We start from the raw sequence: 20,280 nt of genomic DNA on the forward strand, positions 1-20,280 counted from the left end.
ATGAGGGTAATCTTTGTGTGGAGGTGGAAGATGTTGGTAGGGTTCTTAATGAATATTTTGCATCTGTTTTCACAAAGGAAAACAGATACTGCTATCGAGGAGGAGTGTAATATTCTGGATGAAATAAATATAGTGGGAGAGGAAGTATTAAGAGATTTAGCAGCATTGAAAGTAGTTAAGTCCCCAGGCCCGGATGAAATGCATCCCAGACTATTGAGCGAAGTAAAGGAGGAAATAGCAGAGGCCTTGACCATCATTTTCCAGTCCTCTTTGGATCTGGGCATGGTGCCAGAGGATTGGAAGACTGCTAATGTAGTACTCTTGTTTAAGAAGGGAAAAAGGGATAGGCCGAGTGATTACAGGCCTGTCAGCCTGACTTCAGTGATGTGAAAATTATTGGAAAAAAACCTGAAAGAGAGGATAAATCTGCATTTGGAAAGGCAAGGATTAATTAGGGACAGTCAGCACGGATTTGTTCAGGGATCATCATCATCATCATAGGCAGTCCCTCGAAACCGAGGAAGACTTGCTTCCACTCTTAACATGAGTTCTTCGGTAGCTGTACAGTCCAAAATGAGAACCACAGTCTCTGTCATAGGTGGGACAGACAGAGGTTGAAGGGAAGGGTGGGCGGGGAGCCTGTTTTTCCGCAGGCTCCTTCCGCTGCCTGCGCTTGATTTCTGCATGCTCTCGGCGACGATACTCGAGGAGCTCAGCACCCTCCCGGATGCACTTCCTCCACTTAGGGCGGTCTTTGGCCAGCGACTTCCAGGTGTCAGTGGGGATGTCGCACTTTATCAGGGAGGCTTTGAGGGCGTCCTTGTAACGTTTCCTCTGTCTACCTTTGGCTCGTTTGCTGTGGGCAAGTTCCGAGTAGAGCGCTTGTTTTGGGAGCCTCGTGTCTGGCATGCAAACTATGTGGCCTGCCCAGCAGAGCTGATCAAGTGTGGTCGGTGCTTCAATGCTGGGGATGTTGGCCTGGATGAGGACACTAATGTCGGTGCGTCTGTCCTCCCAGGGGATTTGTAGGATCTTGCGGAGACATCGCTGGTGGTATTTCCCCAGCGACTTGAGGTGTCTACTGTATATGGTCCACGTCTCTGAGCCATACAGGAGGGCGGGTATTACTACAGCCCTGTAGACCATGAGTTTGGTGACAGTTTTGAGGGCCTGGTCTTCACTCTTTTCCTCAGGCGGCCGAAGGCTGCAGTGGAGCACTGGAGGCGGTGTTGGATCTCGTCGTTAATGCCTGCTCTTGTTGATAGGAGGCTCCCTAGATAAGGGAAATGGTCCACGTTGTCCAGGGCTGCGCCATGGATCATGATGTCTGGGGGGCCAGTGCTGTGTGGTGAGGACAGGCTGGTGAAGGACCTTTGTCTTACTGATGTTTAGCGTAAGGCCCATGCTTTCATACGCCTCGGTAAATACGTCGACTATGTCCTGGAGTTCAGCCTCAGTGTGTGCACAGACGCAGGCATCATCCGCGTACTGTAGCTCGACGACAGAGGTTGGAGTGGTCTTGGACCTGGCCTGGAGACGGCGAAAGTTGAACAGCTTCCCACTGGTTCTGTAGTTTAGTTACACTTCAGCGGGGAGCTTCTCAACTGTGAGGTGGAGCATGGCAGCGAGGAAGACTGAGAAGAGGGTTGGGGCGATGACGCAGCTCTGCTTGACCGCGGTCCAGACGTGGATTGGGTCTATGATAGATCCGTTGGGAAGGATCACGGCCTGCATGTCGTCATGGAGCAGGCGAAGAATGGTGACGTACTTTTGGGGGCATCCGAAACGGAGGAGGACGCTCCATAGACCCCCGTGGTTGACAGTGTCAAAGGCCTTTGTAAGGTCGAAGAAGGCCATGTATAAGGGCTGGCGCTGTTCCCTGCATTTTTCCTGCAGCTGTCATGCTGTAAAAATCATGTCCGTTGTGCCCCAGAGGGGACGAAATCCGCACTGCGACTTGGGAAGGAGCTCCTCGGCCACGGGGAGAAGATGGTTGAGGAGGACTCTAGCGATGACTTTCCCAGTGGCTGATAGCAGGGAGATTCCTCTGCAGTCGGATTTGTCCCCTTTTTTAAAGATGGTCACGACCACTGCGTCTCTAAAATCTCCTGGCATGCTCTCCTCCCTCCAGATGAGAGAGATGAGGTTGTGGATGGCAGAGAGACCAGCAGTGCCTCTCCGCCATACTTCAGTGCCTCAGCAGGGATTCCATCTGCTCCCGTAGCCTTGTTGTTTTTTAGTTGTCTTATGGCTTTTTCTACCTCGTGCAGTGTTGGGGTCTCACTGAGGTGGTGATGGGTAGCATGCTGCAGAATGGAGTCGAGAACACTCGAGTCAAAGGCAGAGTCTCGATTGAGGAGATCTTCGAAGTGCTCCTTCCAGCGGGCCCTGACTGCTTCGGTGTCCTTGATGAGTGTTTCCCCGTTCTTGGCCAGCAGTGGGGTGGGGTCTTGGGTGTTTGGCCCATAGGTGGCTTTGGCGGCGATGAAGAATCCTTGCACATCATGGCTGTCGGCCAGCTGCTGTATCTCCTGTGCTTTCTCCATCCACCACCTGTTCTTTAGGTCCCGGATTTTTTGTTGGACCTTAGCCTTTAGCCGTCTGTAATGCTGCTTTGCTGCTCCCGAGTTGGGTTGCTGTTTAAGGTTCAGAAATACCCTGCGCTGGCAATCTATCAGCTCTTGAATCTCCTGATCATTCTCATCAAACCAGTCCTGGTGTTTCCTGGTTGAGTGACCGAGCGTCTCTTTGCAGGCATTGGTTATGGAGGCCTGGAGGGCAGACCAAGCGCTGTGGGTAATCTGCGTCTCAGGGTCATCAAGGCACGCCAGGTTAGCTGTGAGGCACTGACTGTAAAGGGCTCACTTAGCTGGGTCCTTGTGCCCCAGCATTGACTTTTTTGCGACACTGCTTCTGCTGCCCCCTTCACTTTGGGGCTATGTTGATGTCAATAATGGATCGGATTAGGCGGTGGTCCATCCAGCAGTTGTCAGCTCCTGTCATGGCATGGGTGATGCGCACATCCTTGCGATCCCTGGCTCAGACGATGACATAGTCGAGCAGGTGCCAGTGTTTGGAGCGAGTGTGTTGCCATGATGCCTTGTATTTGTCCCTCTGTCAGAACAAGGTGTTGGTGATGACAAGTTCATGCTCTAGACATTTTGTCAGGAGTAGGGTATCGCTGGAGTTGGCTTTCCCTACCCCCTCTCTGCCAATCACGCCTTCCCAGAGGTTTGTGTCCTTGCCGACCCTGGCATTGAAGTCACCAAGGAGGATCAGTTTGTTGCCCGCGGGGACGCAGGTCAGGGATTTTTCGAGGTTGGAGTAAAAACCCTCTTTGGCCTCATCTGTTGCATCGAGTGTTGGGGCATAAGCACTGATGACTGTGGCGCACTGGTTCCGGGATAGGGTGGGTCGAAGCGTCATGAGGCATTCGTTAGCCCCGCAGGGGGAGTCTTTGAGGCGGTTGACCAGCTCCTTTTTGATGGCGAAGCCAACTCCATGGAGGCGGCATTCTGCCTCTGGTTTCCCTTTTCAGAAGAAGGTGTAACCTCCACCTTGTTCCTTGAGCTGGCTTTCCCCTGTCCACTGGGTCTCGCTTAGGGCAGTGATGTCGATATCAAAGCGTCTACGTTCCCGGGCAACTATGGCAGTGTGGCGTTCTGGCCTGTCACTGTTTGGGTTGTCCATGAGGGTCCTGACGTTCCAGGTCCCGAACTTCATGTTAGAGGAACGGAAGATGCCTGTGCGTGATTTATTTTAACGTGGAGTGGTCACTGGACACCGGCTACCACACGGGCTAAGCTGAGCAAGGTCTTGGTCCAGTGGCAAGGGGGTCCAAGACGACTGGAGACCAGGCACTGCTGTATGGGCCTAGTTGCCTACGGCGAGATGTTGGTCGCATGCCCAGCACTGGGTAGCGCCCTTGATGGTAGGAGGTCCGAGGCTTGGTTGGGGGCAGACATTGGGGGGGCCAGTGGTGCACTGGGGTTCAGAATGGGGGAGTGGGGGGTTCACAGCCATTGTACTCACCACGTGCTGGAGGAGGAGAAGAGGCCAGGCCATCAGTGGGGAAGGAGTGATCCAGATTGGGGGGACGGGTGGGGGCCCGATAGCCAGGTCCAGCCAGGAGGCCCAGGTCGCGCTGAGTCACTGCAGGAGGTTCAGCCAGGAGGCCCAGGTTGCGTTGAGTCGCTGAAGATCATGTTTTTCGAACCTAATTGAATTTTTTGAGGCGGTAACTGAGAGGGCTGATGAGGGTAGTGCGTACGATGTAGTGTATATGGACTTTAGCAAGGTTTTTGATAAGGTCCCACATGGTAGACTGGTCATCAAGGATAAAGCCGATGGGATACAGGGCAAAGTGGCAAGTTGGATCCAAAATTGGCTTGGAGGTAGGAAGCAAAGGGTAATGATTGATGGATGTTTTTGTGACTGGAAGGATGTTTCCAGTGGGGTTCCACAGGGCTCAGTACTGGGTCCCTTGCTTTTTGTAGTATATATCAACGGTTTAGATTTGAATATAGGGAGTATGATTAAGAAGTTTTCAGACGACACTAAAATTGGCTATATGGTTGATAATGAAGAGGAAAGTCATGGGCTGCAGGAAGATATCAATCTGCTGGTCAGGTGGGCAGAGCCGTGGCAAATGAAATTTAATTCAGAGAAGTGTGAGGTGATGCACGTTGGGAGGGCTAATAAGGAAAGAGTATACACATTAAGCAGTAGGCCAATTAATAGTGTAGATGAACAAAGGGACCTTGGAGTGCTTGTCCACAGATCCCTGAAAGTAGCAGGCCAGGTGGATAAGGTGGTTAAGAAGGCATATGGAATGCTTGCCTTTATTGGCCGAGGCATAGACCATAAGAGCAGGGAGGTTATGCTTAAATTGTATAATACTTTGGTTAGGCCACAGCTGGAGTACTCACCTTATCACAGACCTTCTCTTTTGTTCTTTCTTCCCCTCCTCCTTTTAGTGCTTAAGAATGTGCTTTTTTCAAACATTCGGCAGTTCTGACGAAGGGTTGCCGCCCTGAAATAGTATATGAAATTGAAAGAAGTACAAGTAAATCGCTGTTTCACCTGGAAGGAGTGTTTGGGGCCCTGGGCAGTGGGAAGGGAGGAGGTAAAAGGGCAGGTGTTGCATCTCCTGCGCTTGTGTGGGAAGGTGCCGTTGGAAGGGGAGGGGGTGCTGGGGGTGACTATAGAGTGGACCAGGGTGTCGCGGAGGGAGCGGTCCCTTCGGAATGCTGGGAAGGGAGAGGAAGATGTGATTGGTGATGGGATCATGCTGGAGGCCTAGCCGAACCTGGTAGTCGGCCGACAAATAAATTAAATAAAATGGCGTCTGCAGCAGTTCGCCCTCCCCTTTAAGGGTGGACGTGCTGTCTAGCCACACAGTTTCCCGCCAGGGAAAGCTGTCGGGGGCACCGGCCGGCAGCCAATCCGCTCCGGCGGGGAAATTTCCTGTGCTGGGCAGAAAGGGGGCGTGTGCTCAATGGGGCGGGAGCACAGCGGTGCCGTAGTGAATACTGCTGCAAAACCCAGGCAAGGCAATTTTAAAATGGTCCTTGCTCTACACTGACTAAGCGGAAAGTCATTAGAGGCAGTCACGGCTCATAAATGGTCAATTTCGGCCCCAGAACTGTACACAGTACTCCAGGTGTGGCCTCACCAATACAAAAGCAAAATACTGCAGATGCTGGAATCTGGAATAAAAACAGAAAATGCTGGAAATCTCAGTGGGTCAGGCAGCATCTGTGGAGAGAAAGCAGAGTTAACGTTTCGGGTCAATGACCCTTCGTCAGAACTGGAGAGTGTTCAGAAAGAACACATTCTTAACAAGTACTGATGGGGGTTGGGGGGGGGCGGAAGAAAGAACAAAATGGAAGGTCTGAGATAGGGTGGAAGACAGTAGAGATTAGAGAGACAAAAGGGATGATGGGCCAAATTCAAATGGTAATGCCAGGAGTTCGAAAAACTAGTCAAGATCGGGTGTGAATGGTGGGATAATGACCAGCAGCCATTAGAGACAAAGAGGAACAAAAAAAGAAACAGGCTCTGAGGGGCGGGGGCCGGAGGGTGAACAGAAGCCAAAGACTGGCAGTGGTTACGCTCTGAAATTTTTGAACTCGATGTTGAGTCCAGAAGGTTGTAAAGTGCCTAATTGAAAGATGAGGTGCTGTTCCTCGAGGTTGTGTTGAGCCTCATTGGAACAATGTAGGAGACCGAGGATGGAGAGGTCAGAGTGGGAATGCAGTGGAGAATTAAAGTGACAGGCAACTGGAAGCTCAGGGTTACACTTACGGACTGAACGGAGGTGCTCCACAAAGTAAAATTGTAGTAAGATTTATTTACTCTTATAGTCTAATCCCTTTGTAACAAAAGCTAACAAAGCATTTGCTTTCCTAATTGCTTGCTGTACTTGCATGTTAACGTTCTGTGATTCATGTACAAGGACACCCAGGTCCCTCTGAATGCAAACATTTCCCAGTCTCTCGCCATTCAAAAAAATTCTGCTTGTTTTGTTTTTCCTACCAAAGTGGATAACTTCACACTTCTCCACATTGTATTGCATTTGCCATGTTCTTGGCCACTCAGTTAACCTGTCTATATCTCTCTGTAGCCTCTTTATGTCCTCCTCACAGCTTACTTTCCCACCTAACTTTGTATCGTCAGCAAACTTGGATACGTTACACTCAGTCCCTTCATCTAAGTCATTAATATAGACTGTAAACAGCTGAGGCCCGAGCACTGATCCTTGGGGTACCCCACTAGTTACAGCCTGCCAACCCAAAAAAGCCCTGTTTATTCCTAGTCTGTTTTCTGTCCATTAACCAATCCTCAATCCATGTTAATATATTGCCCCAATCCCCCGAGTCCTGGATCAGGAAGGACATGGTCGCAAGAGGTATGTAGTTTAGTTAGGCTGATGTATCCAAGATGATTGCAACTGGATGCACCTTACACAACCTTGTTTTGAAAAAGACATTGCTACAGAACAAGTGGAGAAGATAAGCTGTGGCTAAAAATCCTCATGCTGGTGTAACGGGTGGCAGTAACCTTCGCTCCTGACCATGCCAGAATATCTAAGCTCTGACCTGTTTCCCAACATGTGCAGGCCCCTCAGCTCTGCGCCCTTCTACAGGATGTTTGGGGCAAACAGCAGTTCAACCCATTCTGAACAAGAGACTATGCATTCCTGAACTCACAAAAGTAATTTAGAACTTACCTTTATTGGGCTTCTTCGGCTGTACTGTCAGTAAAACTGGTTGTAGAGTGCTCTGACTAGTTCTGCACTAAAACGCCAATCGGGGTCCTACGCATGCTCTAGTATGTCTTCGGCTCCTCAGCGCTAGGCCTCTATAAAAATGGCAATGGGCAGAGCATTGGCACTAATGGGGCTGTAAGTCACCTGACCCCTTTTTGAGGCGGTTAACGCCCATTAATGATGATTTTGGCAAGCTAAAATTTGCCCAATAAACTTGGGTTTCATCTTTCTGAAAATAAAACTTTTCATTTTGTGATGTGTTAATTTTAGGAAATAGATTATTATGTCCTTACTATACAGTACAAATGCACATGAGGCCCATACTAGAGAGAAGGTCACTCTGTGACCAGTAACCTTTATTAGCCAGCACTGAAGTGGAAAAGATGGGTGCAGCTTCCCCTTTTATACCTGAAAATCCAGGTTAGGAGTGTCTCCCACAAGTTCACCACCTAGTGGTCAGTGTTCTCATGGTGTACAACTTAGGTCAGTTTATACATGGATTATAATGACAGTTGAATACATGACATCACCTCCCCACCAAAGTTTTATTGGGATCACAGGTTAAGTCTCTGGTGGTTTACGCTCCCTTGTAGAGCGCCTGAGTTGGGGCTCCGGTTGTTGGGCGCTGGCCTGAGTGTCTGCTGTTTGCGGTGCCTCAAGCCTGTCCGGACTGCCCACAGTGACTGGGCTCTCCTCCACTTAGTTCCGGTGTTTGGTCATCTATGATGGAGTGAACTCTACATCGTGTTCTTCCTCTGCTTCTTCTATGGGGTTGCTGAACCTCCTTTTTGTTTGATCCACGCGTTTGCAACAGATTTGTCCATTGGTAAGTTTAACTACCAGAATCCTATTCCCCTCTTTGGCAATCACAGTGCCTGCGAGCCATTTGGGCCCTGCAGCGTAGTTAAGGACAAAGACAGGGTCATTGACATCAATACATCGCACCCTCGCATTCGCGTCATGGTAGTCACATTGTGACTGGCGCCTGCCCTCAACAATTTCTTTCATGGTGAGGTGTATAAGGGATAGCCTGGTTTTGAGCGTCCTTTTCATCAGCAGCTCTGCGGGTGGAACCCCTGTGAGCGAGTGTGGTCGGGATCTATTGGCCAACAGGAGGCGTGATAAACGGCTTTGTAGAGAACCCCCTTCGATTCTGAGCATCCCCTGTTTGATTATCTGCACTGCTCGTTCCGCCTGGTCATTTGAGGCCGGTTTGAACGGTGCCGTTCTGACATGGTTGATCCCATTTCCTACCATGAAGTCCTGGAATTCAATGCTTATAAAGCACGGGCCATTGTCGCTGACCAAGACGTCCGGTAGACCATGGGTGGCGAACATTGCCCATAGACTTTCTACCGTGGCAGAGGGTGTGCTTAAATTAAGAATGTCACACTCGATCCATTTGGAGTAGGCGTCTACTACAACCAAAAACATTTTTCCCATGAAAGGACCTGCGTAGTCCACATGGATGCATGACCATGGCTTGGCGGGCGAGGACCAGGGGCTAAGGGGGGCTTCCCTGGGTGCATTACCCAGCTGCGAACACAAAGTTCCAGGTCTGCATCTATCCCTGGCCACCAAACGTGTGACCTGGCAATTGCCTTCATCATGAAAATGCCCGGGTGCTCATTGTGGAGTTCTCGGATGAACGCCTCTCTGCCCAGCTGGGGCATGACTACTCGGTTTCCCCAAAGTAGGCAATCGGCCTGAATCGAGAGTTCATCCTTACACCTGTGAAATGGTTTAAATTCCTCAGGGCATGCCCAATACGTGGCTGCCCAGTCCCCATTCAGGACACATTTCTTGACTAAAGACAGTAGCGGGTCTCTATTTGTCCAGTCTTTGATCTGACGGGCTGTCACGGGTGAGCCTTCGCTTTCAAAAGCTTCAACAGCCATGACCATCTCAGCAGCATGCTCCGTTGCCCCCTCGGATGTGGCTAGTGGGAGCTTGCTGAGTGCATCGGAGCAATTTTCAGTGCCCGGTCTGTGCCGAATTGTATAGTCATAGGCGGCTAACTTGAGTGCCCACCTCTGTATGCGGGCCGATGCGTTTGCATTTATGGCCTTGTTGTTGGCCAAAAGGGACGTTAGGGGTTTGTGATCTGTCTCCAGCTCAAATTTCTTGCCAAACAGGTACTGGTGCATTTTTTTTACTGCACATACACATGCTAGCACTTCCTTTTCTACCATCCCGTAGCCCCTTTCTGCCTGGGACAGACTTCTGGAGGCATAAGCTACCGGCTGTAACTGACCCTTGGCATTAACATGCTGCAGCACACACCCGATCCCATAGGACGATGCATCGCACGTTAAAACTAGTTTCTTACATGAGTCATATAGCGTTAACAGATTGTTGGAGCATAAGAAATTGCGTGCTCTATCAAAAGCCCTTTCCTAGCTGTCCCCCCAGACCCATTCGTGACCTTTGCGTAGGAGCACATATAGCGGCTTTAACAGCGTGCTCAAATTGGGAAGAAAGTTACCCAAATAGTTCAGGAGCCCCAGGAACGAACGCAGCTCCGTCGTGTTACGGGGTCTGGGTGCTCTCTGGATCGCTCCCGTTTTGGACGCAGTAGGTCTGATCCCGTCTGCTGCTACCCTCCTCCCCAGGAATTCTACCTCTGGAGCTAGGAAGATGCACTTCGCATTTTTCGGTCGCAGACCTACCCGATCCAGTCTGCATAGCACCTCCTCCAGGTTGTGGAGGTGTTCTTCAGTATCGCGACCCGTGATGAGGATGTCGTCTTGAAAAACCACCATCCTTGGAATCGACTTGAGACTTTCAATGTTTCGTTGAAAGATCGCGGCGGCCGAGCGAATCCCGAACGGACATCTGTTGTACTCAAACAACCCCTTCTGTGTCGTGATGGTGGTCAGGTTCTTCAACTCACTCGCCAGCTCCTGGGTCATGTAAGCTGAGGTCAGGTCCAATTTTGAAAAAGGTTTGCCACCGGATAGCGTCACAAAGAGGTCCTCCGCTCTCGGTAGCGGGTACTGGTCTTGGAGTGACACCCGATTGATGGTGGCCTTGTAATCACCACATATCCTGACCGACCCATCTGCCTTGAGTACCGGCACAATCGGGCTCGCCCAGTCACTGAATTCGATTGGCGAGATGATGCCTTCCCTCAGGAGGCGGTCCAATTCGCCTTCTATCTTTTCCCGCATCACGTACAGCACCGCTCTGGCCTTGTGGTGTACTGGCCTGGTGTCCGGGTTTGTGTGAATCACTACCTTGGTCCCCATGAAAGTGCCAATGCCAGGTTGAAATAGTGAGTCAAATTTGTCCAGGACCTGTGAGCATGATATTCACTCCACAGAAGAAATTGCATTGACATCGCCCCATTTCCAGTTCATGACAGCAAGCCAACTCCTCCCCAGTAGTGCGGGACCGTCCCCCAGGACAATCCAGAGTGGCAACCTGTTCTCCGAATCTTTGTGGGTCACGACTACCGTGGCGCTGCCTAGCACCGGAATGATTTCCTTTGTATATGTCCGTAGCTGTGCGTCAATCGGCAATAATTTTGGCCTCCTGGCCTTGGACGCCCACAACTTGTCGAACTGTTTGATACTCATCAGGGACTGGCTGGCCCCCGTGTCTAGCTCCATTAATACTGGGATGCCATTGAGGAGCACTTTCATCATTATCGGTGGCGTCCTGGTGTATGAACTGTGTCTGTGCTCCACTTGAACTCGCTGAACTTCAGCTTCCAGCGATGTCCCCCAGTGTCCATTTGGCCTCGTAGGGCTTACATCGGGCCCATCCTCCTCGTACATCAACCTGGCTGCAGGCTTCCTGCACATACGCGCCAAATGACCGCTGACGTTGCAATTTCTGCAGGTATATTGCTGATACCTGCAAGCTCTGGTGTGTGTTTGCCTCCACACTTCCAACATGAGCCGCTGTTGGAAACAAAAGGTCCATTACCAGTCGATCGTCTCTGACTGTCTCTGTAACTGTCCTTAAACGCACCACTGACGGGTGTTGATGGCCCCATTACTGGCCGCATTGTCCCTTGCGATGGCATGAATCGTCGTTCAGCTAGCCATTGTCTCTGTTGAATTCCCCCTTTCGGTTCGTCTACATGCTGGGGCATGTCCGATTGCCCCTGTCTGCATGGAGAACTGTGTGCCGCGTAAACAATGTTGACTCCCTGTCCACTTGCTTCATTTAAACCAAGATTTTTGTCAAACATCATTCTGGTCTCTTCCTCCCCGGAGATAAATGTCTGGACCATCAAAGCTGCCATTTCCAGGGTCAAGTCTTTGGTCTCAATCAGTTTCCTGAAAACCCCAGCGTGCCCGATGCCCTCAATAAAAAAGTCTCACAGCATCTCCGCTCTGCATGCATCTGGGAACTTACATAGGCTCACCAGTCGCCGGAGGTCTGCCACGAAGTCTGGAACGCTTTGCCCTTCTCGTCGCCGGTATGTGTAAAACCGGTGTCTCGCCATGTGCATGCTGCTCGCCGGTTTAAAGTGTTCCCCGATCAACTTACTGAGCTCTTCAAAAGTCTTGTCCGCCAGCTTCTCTGGCGCTAGAAGGTCCTTCATCAGGGAGTACGTCCTGGATACACAAACCGTCGGAGATGAGCCCTGCGTTTGTCGGCCGAATCCTGTCCCAGCCGTTCCTTAGTGACGAAACTTTGCTGCAGTCTCTCAATAAAATCATCCCAATCATCACCAACACAGTACCTCTCATCTGTGCTGCTAGTGGCCATGCTCGCGTGGTTTAAATTTCTCGTCGCCAATAATATGTCCTTACTATACAGTACAAATGCACACGAGGCCCATGCTAGAGAGAAGGTCACTCTGTGAACAGTAACCTTTATTAGCCAGCACTGAAGTGGAGAAGACTGGTGGAGCTTCCCCTTTCATATCTGAAAGTCCAGGTTAGGAGTGTCTCCCACAAGTTCACCCCCTTGTGGTCAATGTTCTCAAGGTGTACAACTTAGGTCAGTTTAGACATGGATTACAACGACAGTTGAATACATGACATAGATTTTATATACTTAACCAACCCCCGTTGACGGTTGAAATTGGACAGTAGTTTTGAAGAGTGAGATTTCGGAGATGCTGAAATCTTTTCCAGCATTGGCTTCAGCAGAATCGTGCAACATGGGGATGCTGCTGGGATTACCTTTGAGGCTGCCAAATGAGGCGGAAGAGTAGCAGCGAAGAAATCAGCAGAGACCCGCAGAGGCTGCTCGAAGAGGGAAATGGAGAGTGCAGTTGTCCTTATAGCATGCAAGTATTCAGAAATCGAAGATCTCACCTAGACCTGACAGAACAGCAATGTGTCAGGTGGCTCGTGAGTGATACCAAAGGTGGGTTACTTATTTTTCTTTTAGGTGGGCCTGTCAATTTTACATAATATGCTCACCAAACCATTTACAGGTGCAATACCTTTGGACTGTTACAACCATGTGTCATTTTAATCTATGATAGAAGCCAAAAGAGCAGCTAGAACAGATGCAAAAACAGAACACTGTCAATTTGTTCACACACACACACAGGAAGAGGAGGTGGGGAGGAGGACAGGGGAGCGAGAGGAAAAGGGGGCAGAGAGGGAGTGAGGAAGGAGGGGAGAGGAGAAAGGGGGAAATGAGGGGAGATAGTAGAATATGGAAGAAAAGGAGTAAAAGGAGCATGGGAAGGGGAAACAAAGAGTGAGGAGGGGAGGGGAGGGGAGGGGCGGGGAAAGTGGAGAAAGAGAATGGATGAGAGATTAGGGAAGGAGAGACAGAGTAGGAAAGCAGAGAGTGGAGAAAGAGGGAGTGGGGTGTAGCGAATGAGAGTGGAGGAGACAGCTCAGGGAAGGTGGAGCGAGGTGAGGGAGAAGGAGGGGAGAGACAGAGAAGGAAAGAGGGAGTAAGGCTGTGAGGCAGGGGAAAGAGAAAGAAGCAGAAAGAGAGGGAGGGAAAAGGTGGGGGAGATAGAGAATGGTGGATAGAGAAGGAAAAATGAGAGGCGGGAAAGGTGAGAAGGGAGAAGTGGGAAGATAAGGAAAGGTGGAAAGAGAGAAAGCAAAAGGTGAGGAGAGAGGGAAATTGGGAGAGGGTAAGATGATGAGAGAGAAGAAAAGTGAGGAGAGAAAAAGAAGGGACGTAGGGAAGGGAGAGAGATGGGGAAATAAAGATTGGAAGGAGAGGAGGGGAAAGAATGGGGGAACGAGGGGGACTGCAGAAGAAAAGTGGGAGAATATTGGGGAACAGCTGCGGAATGAGGAGGGAAATGGGGAAATGTGTGGGAAGAGAGGAGGAAGGAGGGGAGAAAGAGAGGTGGGAGAAGAGGGATTGAACAAAGAGAGGAGAGAATGGGAGGAAGAGAGAGGACACAATAGGAGGAGAGGGAATGAGGAAGAATGTGGAAAGATGAAGGGGGAAAGAGAGAGGAGGAAGAAGAAGGGGACAGGAAGAGGGGAAGTTGGAGAAGGGAATGGACATAGGTTGAAGGAAAATAGACGACGGGGTGAAAAGGGGAGATGGAAAGGAGCAGAGTGAGAGAGGAAGGAGCTGAGGGAGGGGAAGGAAAAAAGGAGGGAGAAGAGGAGGGAAGGTGGAGCAGAAAGGAGTTGAGAGATGGAGTGAGCAAAAAAAATGGAAAGGAGGCGCAAGAGAGGTTGTAGGAGGAGAGGAGTAAAATAGGGAGGGAGCAGAGAGAAGAAAGGAGAATTCCAAGAGAAGGCAAGGATCAGAAAGGAAAGGCCAAGGAGGAGAGAAAGATGGGAAGGAGTGAGGGCTCCGTCAGTAGATGGAGAGTAAGAATTGGGGGGAGAGATAGAAAAGAGGTACAGAAGTGGGGAGGAAGGGAGCAAGAAGTGGTAGAGAGTGAAGAGAAGGATGACAAAGGGTGGAAGAGAAAGATGGGAAGGAGAGAAAGAAAGATGGGAAGGAGAGAAAGAAAAAAGGGAAGGAATGACAAATGAAGACAGGAGAGACAGAATGGAAGGAGAGGGTGAAAAAAATAATTAAGTACGAGGCAATTTTCAAACGGACCACTGTTGGTATCCTTATTTATTGCGACATGAGAGGCTGGGAGTTTTAGGTAAACTTGACCAATTGTAAAATGTTTGGCTTATACTGATTGCCAATGATGACATGTTTCCTGAGTGAGCAGCAAGAAAATGTTGTCTTAAAAATAAAATATAATTTTGCTCCAACAAAATTAGATGTGCCCATCGCTGTTTGCTCACAAATTAGTAAACAGCAACTTCCATACTAATGTTGCAGTGACAATGTAAAAAAAATCCATCTAGAATCTGTTAAAGAGGAAGACTGACTCAAGACGCAACTACAACTTGTGCTAAAGGAAGCAAAAGCTGTTTATTTCATTTACTAATACAGCAAAGAAGAAGTTCAGTCACAAGGAGAACGGCAAAAGGCAAAACATACCAGTGCTGTTCATATCAAAGAACAACACCTTTCACTCATGTGAAGATGTGTGTAGCTTCAAATATGACTCATAATTAAGAAAATTCAAAATACACTCAGGAAAATGAAAGAACTTGAGGTCAGTAAAAAAAATTATGATCCGTGTGCTTGGAGAAGTTGTTTAGTGTAAGAGCTCTTTCAGTAGTTAATGTAGCCTCTTGGTGTTAAAATGGACCAGACCATGGAGTGATTAATAGGATTTCAATTTGTTCTTGTAATTACCCACATGTTGAGTTCACAACTTTGGTTGTGGTGCCAGTATTTGACTGCAACAAGGAAACTTAAATAGGAAACTGGCCACTTTGTTTTATATCTCACAATCTGGTTATACAATGGCAGTGATGTGACAACAGGTTGGATTTGGGAAAATCAGGTAAGGGGGGAATGTGAGAGAGTCTCCAGAAATTAAAGATTACTCTCCAGAACACTGGGGTAAATAACCAGGGAGAAAAATCATAGATGCATAAAAATAAAATGTGTTTATTTAATTCTCTTTGAACACTTTCTTTATTAATAATAAAAATATTGGGGATGGGAAAAGAATAATCCAATCTGGCGAAGAAGAGTCTGTACGCTTGCCAATTGGTGTGGGAAGGCGGTAGGTACACCGTGAGAATGGACATATCGGGCGACCAGTGTTGGGAGCGTGGGGGTGGGGACAGTTGGAGGTTGATGAAACCTTCTGGAATATGTCCAAAGTTGGTAAATTTTGGGGAAGTGAAGGTCTGTTTAAAAATTCAAATGTCAGTTTGTTTTATCCCTTAGAAATCTAGAAAGTGAGGTATAAAAATGCTTAAAATGAACTAGATTGCACCTTTTAAATGTAAATTTTAAGTTCAACATTTGCTGGGAAATTTTCTGCCTTCGAGAGTTCATTTCCTCCTTTTAAGACCTTCATGAACTTGTATATATTTTCTAATACAAATGAAGCAACGTACACCACCAGCTAAAGTTACAAGGCTCACGTCAGAGGTGGTTCTTGAGTTACATTTTGAAGCTGTTAGCCAACATAGCTTAGTTTTCTAGTTGTAGCATTTGATTAATAAGTAAGGGTGGGCGGAAGGGATTTGCAGGCCGACGTTTGTTTCAATACTCACCAAGTTGACGCGGGGATCCTCCTCTTTTTCGCTCTCTCTGTAAAGTACAACTGTCTTCCTGCAGATGGCGCCCGGGGACAGGAGGACCACGGAGCTGTCGGGCGGTGCTCGCAGCTCGAAAACCGCGGTGGGCGGACGGTGACCGCCAGCGCCCTCTGCCGGCGGGGAGGAGTCACGGCGGACGGAGACCGCCAGCGCCCTCTGTCGTCGGGGAGGAGTCACGGCGGACGGAGACCGCCGGCAGAGTCGCGGCGGACAGGGACCTCCAGTTCCCCCTGCCGGCTGGGAGGAGTCGCGGCGGACAGGGATCTGCAGCTCTCCCTGCCGGCGGGGAGGAGTCGCGGCGGACAGAGACCTCCACCGCCCCCTGCCGGCGGGGAGGAGTCGCCAGTCCTCCGGAGCCGGCCCAGTGCGAGCTGGGAAGACACGCCCAAGATGGCGGCAGGGTTGAAAAGTTGCGCACGGTGGTGTGGGCTTTGAGTTGCGGGGCTGTCAGGCGGAGAGCGGCCGGGACCGAGGGAGCCGTGTGTTGAGGCATGTGCTCGATGTTGTTGCAGTAATGTCATTGTGGACGGGAGTCGGGGGGTTTGTCGCCGTCGTTACCCTGATTGCCAGGCGCTGCCGCTGGTTCTTCAGCTAGAAATGGAGGATGATGCGAAGAAAGGTAAAAAGGTGAGAGTTGAGCGCGGCCCTGACTGGTGTAATTGAAGGGTGGAGAGCTGTAAATACCCCCCCCAGCCCAGCCCGGGGTGGGCTGCCTGTGCTGACGGCGCTCGGTGGGTCGGTGTGCGGGGGCAGCGCCCACTGAGGGAACCGGGGGTTGAGAGTTACATCGCCGTGCAAAAGGATGAAAACGCAGGATTGTTTTACACAGACTGAAAAAAAAATTATAAACCAGCTTTTCGAAATTTGTCACTTGACCAAAAATGCGTTTGGACTTTGGGGAGGGTCTGGGTTGGTGGGATTGTAATGCAGGTAATTTAGAGTGGATGAGTAGGTAGGCGATGTACTTAAAATAGAAGAATTTTGTGTTTTTTTTTAAACCATGTACTTGAGATACAGTTGGTTAAACTTAAAATGTGCTACTCGGTGAAGGGCGTTTCTGTTGCTGTTTGGGTTGGGCTGTTTTCAATGGTGACTTTTGTTCACGTCCGCTGGGGAGCTGCAGGCGGCGGCACTTCAGTGGCTGATGGTTTCACTGAGGTCGACTCTGAAGAAGGATCTGCTCTCGAGATGCACATTCTGCTTCATTTCCAGTACCTGCAATATTTTGCTTTTTACTTGACATCTCGTTCCTCGATTTATTAATGTAAATGTGGCACGTTTACAAGAATACCGGCGCTTTACGCGAAAATGTTATGTAACAAGTGTTTTTTTTGTTTCATCTAATTGATAATGGCGCTTCATATTAAAATGAGGAGTTTTATAGCTTTACACGTGAAACTTTTTTCCCTTTTGCAGTGCAGTTTGATTAGGCAGATGTCAAATTCAGTGACTTTCAGTTTACAAAGTTTGATCTCTACTGCTATTTCATGGGACTTGTCATATTGCCGCATACCTTTTTTGGTGGTAGATAAGAATGTCTATTTTTTGCCAAATTCTAGAATCTGAAAGTTTTGGTCCAACAAATCTGGTGTCGTTACACGAGCCAGCTTTAAATTGCTCTCTAATATTCCTTGTTTTTGAACAACCATCTAATTCCCGTTCAAAATTTATGGGCTCTAAATCAACAGTATATAAACTTTTTGCTAACTTCTCCTTTTCATTTTTGTAATTCTTTAATTTGTACCTCGTTTCTGCCTTGCTGGCAGTGTAAATAATGTATCATTACTTTGCCTATCATAACCCTTAATAATCATGAAAAATGATCTAACTTCTCAAGTCTTCATAACTGTGTTTCCCTTAAAACTGTTCAAACATTAATGAATCTACACTGCACTTTTTCAACAGCTTTATATCCTTCCTATAATTGGATGCCTAAAACTGCAGACAATATTCTACCTGTAGCCTAACTGAAGTCTTGTATAGGTTCAGTACTTCCCTGCTGTTTTTATGCCCACTAGATGCAAAACCAAGGATTCTATGGCCTGTAATTTGCGGTCAGCGGCAAAGTGCAAATGTGCCCGAAGAAAGCTGCCCACATCTCTTGAGCTCTGCGGTGAGAAGTTTGCCTTTTTCGACGTTCAGTTGATTTCAGCGCTCTGTTATGGGAATTTCTAGTGCGATAGTGTAGTGACATCAACAAGCTGTCTAAGCAGCCAATCACATTGCAGAATTCTCAAGGCAGGAAATGAGAAGCTGCTTTTATTTGGACTTTCTAAAAATGTTAAAGATTGGGACTTGGGAATAAGGTAGAAGCTGAAATATCATGAACAAACACACAAATGTTATTCTAATTTTTATTATAATGGAGAAATTTGACACTCCATAAATATAAGTTAGTTTTTCAGGACCAGAATGTTATGTCAATATGCTGTTACAAATCCAGTTGCACCTATTCCAAGAAGGCTTAACATTTAATGGGGTACTTAACAGCGATATGGCTGCGGAAAAGCCAGTTTTTGTCGTTTCCGGGCATATACGTCGTCTTATCAATTTGTGTTGCTACCTTTTTAGGATCGTAAATTGCGGCCTCAGGCCTCGCAGATACCGTTTCTCGGCGTGTGATGCGCATCCTGTGTCGACAGCTGGCATTTGCAAACTCTGTTTTTTGCCCGATCGCATGCATCACCCTGGACAAGGACGTTCGTGGGTGGAGATTTGGGCTATTTTCACCACCTGCCCAGCGAATGTCCTTCACTCTTGGCCCTAGGAAAAGCAGGCATATCACCTACTTTTAACAGCGCAAGAGTTTTGGGGCTGGAAGTCAGTCCGCCAGCGCCCGATCGCCACCCAAAAGACTGGGAAGGTTATAGGCGGCGTAAACTTCCTTCCCCCCCCCCCCCCCCCCCGCAAAAATTTTTAAAAACGCCAAGTGAAAAATCTGGGCCTTGCACCCCCCCCCCCCCCCCCCCCAATTCTGGGTGAAAAAGTGCAATTTGGGGTCGATTGGGCGGTTCGTAAACAAAATGGACGAAAAATAAAAATATCAAATTTACCCCGAGGCTGTGAGCTGGGCCTAACTCCAGAAAAACAATAAAAATAATTTTTCGAAAAGCATCAATTTAAAAAAAAAATCAAAAAAAATTCCCAAGATACTTTAAAACAAATCTCCAACACTTTAAAAAAAAAATTAGTTCAAGAAAAAGGTTAGTAATTTTTTTAAATAAAAAGAGCTACTCGCCTACCGCCCAACTTTGCTGATACTTGTAGGTGTTTTTAAAAAAAAAAAATTTACCTATGGGTCACCACTATGCCAAATATAGTGCCATGGCGATCTGAAGATGGTGCACACTGGCAGTCTGCTCCCCAGTGGTACCTCAACTGCCAGCATAACTCTAGTAAGGAAATTTTCACTCTCCTGATTACTGCCCACAATGGCCATTTTCGCCCAGAACTGGGTGGTAAGTCATAGGAAATTCTAGCCCAGAAAAATGAAATTTTATTAATATATTTAAAAACCCTGTCCATTGAGAAGTTTATTTTTACCCCTAATAAAACATTTTCAAAAAATTTCAAAAATAAATTCTTGTCAAACATTCAATTCAATTTCAATTTTAAATTTGTTTTTTAAATTTTCGAATGATTTGCCGATATTCTCATTGTACAGGTAACGGCAGCTCGTACAAATGGAGCTTCCATTATCAATGAGAATGTTACATTGTGATTGGTGGTCCCGCTTATGTTCCTGGGATGTGTGAGCCCATATGCTGGGCTGTGAATGGAGGCCTCGGATCGCAGGAGGGGTGGGAGGGTTTAAAGTCAGGTAATGGTTATCGCCATTATTTTTGACCTTGCTGCCACAGTTTGCTGCTAAATGGAATTAGAAGTTCTAAGATTCCTTTTGGAACCCCATCTTTTTTGCAAACTTTTTATGGTGCTCAAGATCTTTGTTGCTTCATTCAGTTCTTGCTGTAAAAGTATTTTGGAACTGCATTTCTTTGATCTATTAAGTTGTAATTTGATACGGTATTTAATTGCATAACAAACTTTGGGCCCTGCTTAATTGTTGAAATGAGGATATGTGTTTTGAAGGTTTTTTTTGAGGATGATTGGAAAGGACCACTGACTTGTTGAATTGTGCTTTAAACTCTTGGCTGATATTTCAGTGAGAATTGTTATAGCAGGTATCCAATAGTTGTGGGCTTAAAAGAACCAATGCTCGAAAGTAGATCTTCCAGGAGTTCCAGTGAGCAACACGTTGAATTGATGATTTCTGTGTCGCGTGACACTTTTCCATTCCAGACATGTCTTTTTTTTGTAATCCTTTTTGTTCATTTTGTAATTCTGTATGCAAGAGTGGTACTTCAAATTATATTGAGCAATGATGGATGGAGCTGGTCTTAAAATGCACTGCCATGGTAATTCTGAAAAAGAATC

At 47.9% G+C, this 20,280-nt stretch overlaps 1 protein-coding gene and 1 long non-coding RNA gene across 5 annotated transcripts in view; one reads left to right on the plus strand and one right to left on the minus strand.

The window, feature by feature from the left end:
• The window catches only part of LOC139266816 (uncharacterized), a 239,605-nt gene extending 223,664 nt beyond the window's left edge, over window positions 1-15,941 (minus strand). The window contains exons 1-2 of the long non-coding RNA XR_011593780.1: window positions 15,802-15,941; window positions 4,929-5,032 (exon numbers count right to left, since the gene is read on the minus strand). This is a non-coding gene — a long non-coding RNA (uncharacterized lncRNA). The remainder of the gene's footprint in view (window positions 1-4,928; window positions 5,033-15,801) is intronic.
• A 202-nt stretch (window positions 15,942-16,143) lies between these two features.
• The window catches only part of ccm2 (CCM2 scaffold protein), a 115,519-nt gene continuing 111,382 nt past the window's right edge, over window positions 16,144-20,280 (plus strand). Inside the window, exons 1-2 of one of the 4 annotated variants that reach the window (XM_070885175.1) lie at window positions 16,144-16,465; window positions 17,865-17,959. In XM_070885175.1, coding sequence (XP_070741276.1) covers window positions 16,444-16,465; window positions 17,865-17,959 — 117 coding nt within the window. In that variant the 5' untranslated portion in view covers window positions 16,144-16,443. Of the gene's footprint in view, window positions 16,474-17,864; window positions 17,960-20,280 lie in introns of all 4 variants that reach the window. The other 3 variants (XM_070885174.1, XM_070885178.1, XM_070885176.1) reach the window with 3 other exon arrangements.

The sequence above is a fragment of the Pristiophorus japonicus genome, chromosome 7, assembly GCF_044704955.1.
Source record: "Pristiophorus japonicus isolate sPriJap1 chromosome 7, sPriJap1.hap1, whole genome shotgun sequence".
NCBI lineage: Eukaryota > Metazoa > Chordata > Chondrichthyes > Pristiophoridae > Pristiophorus > Pristiophorus japonicus.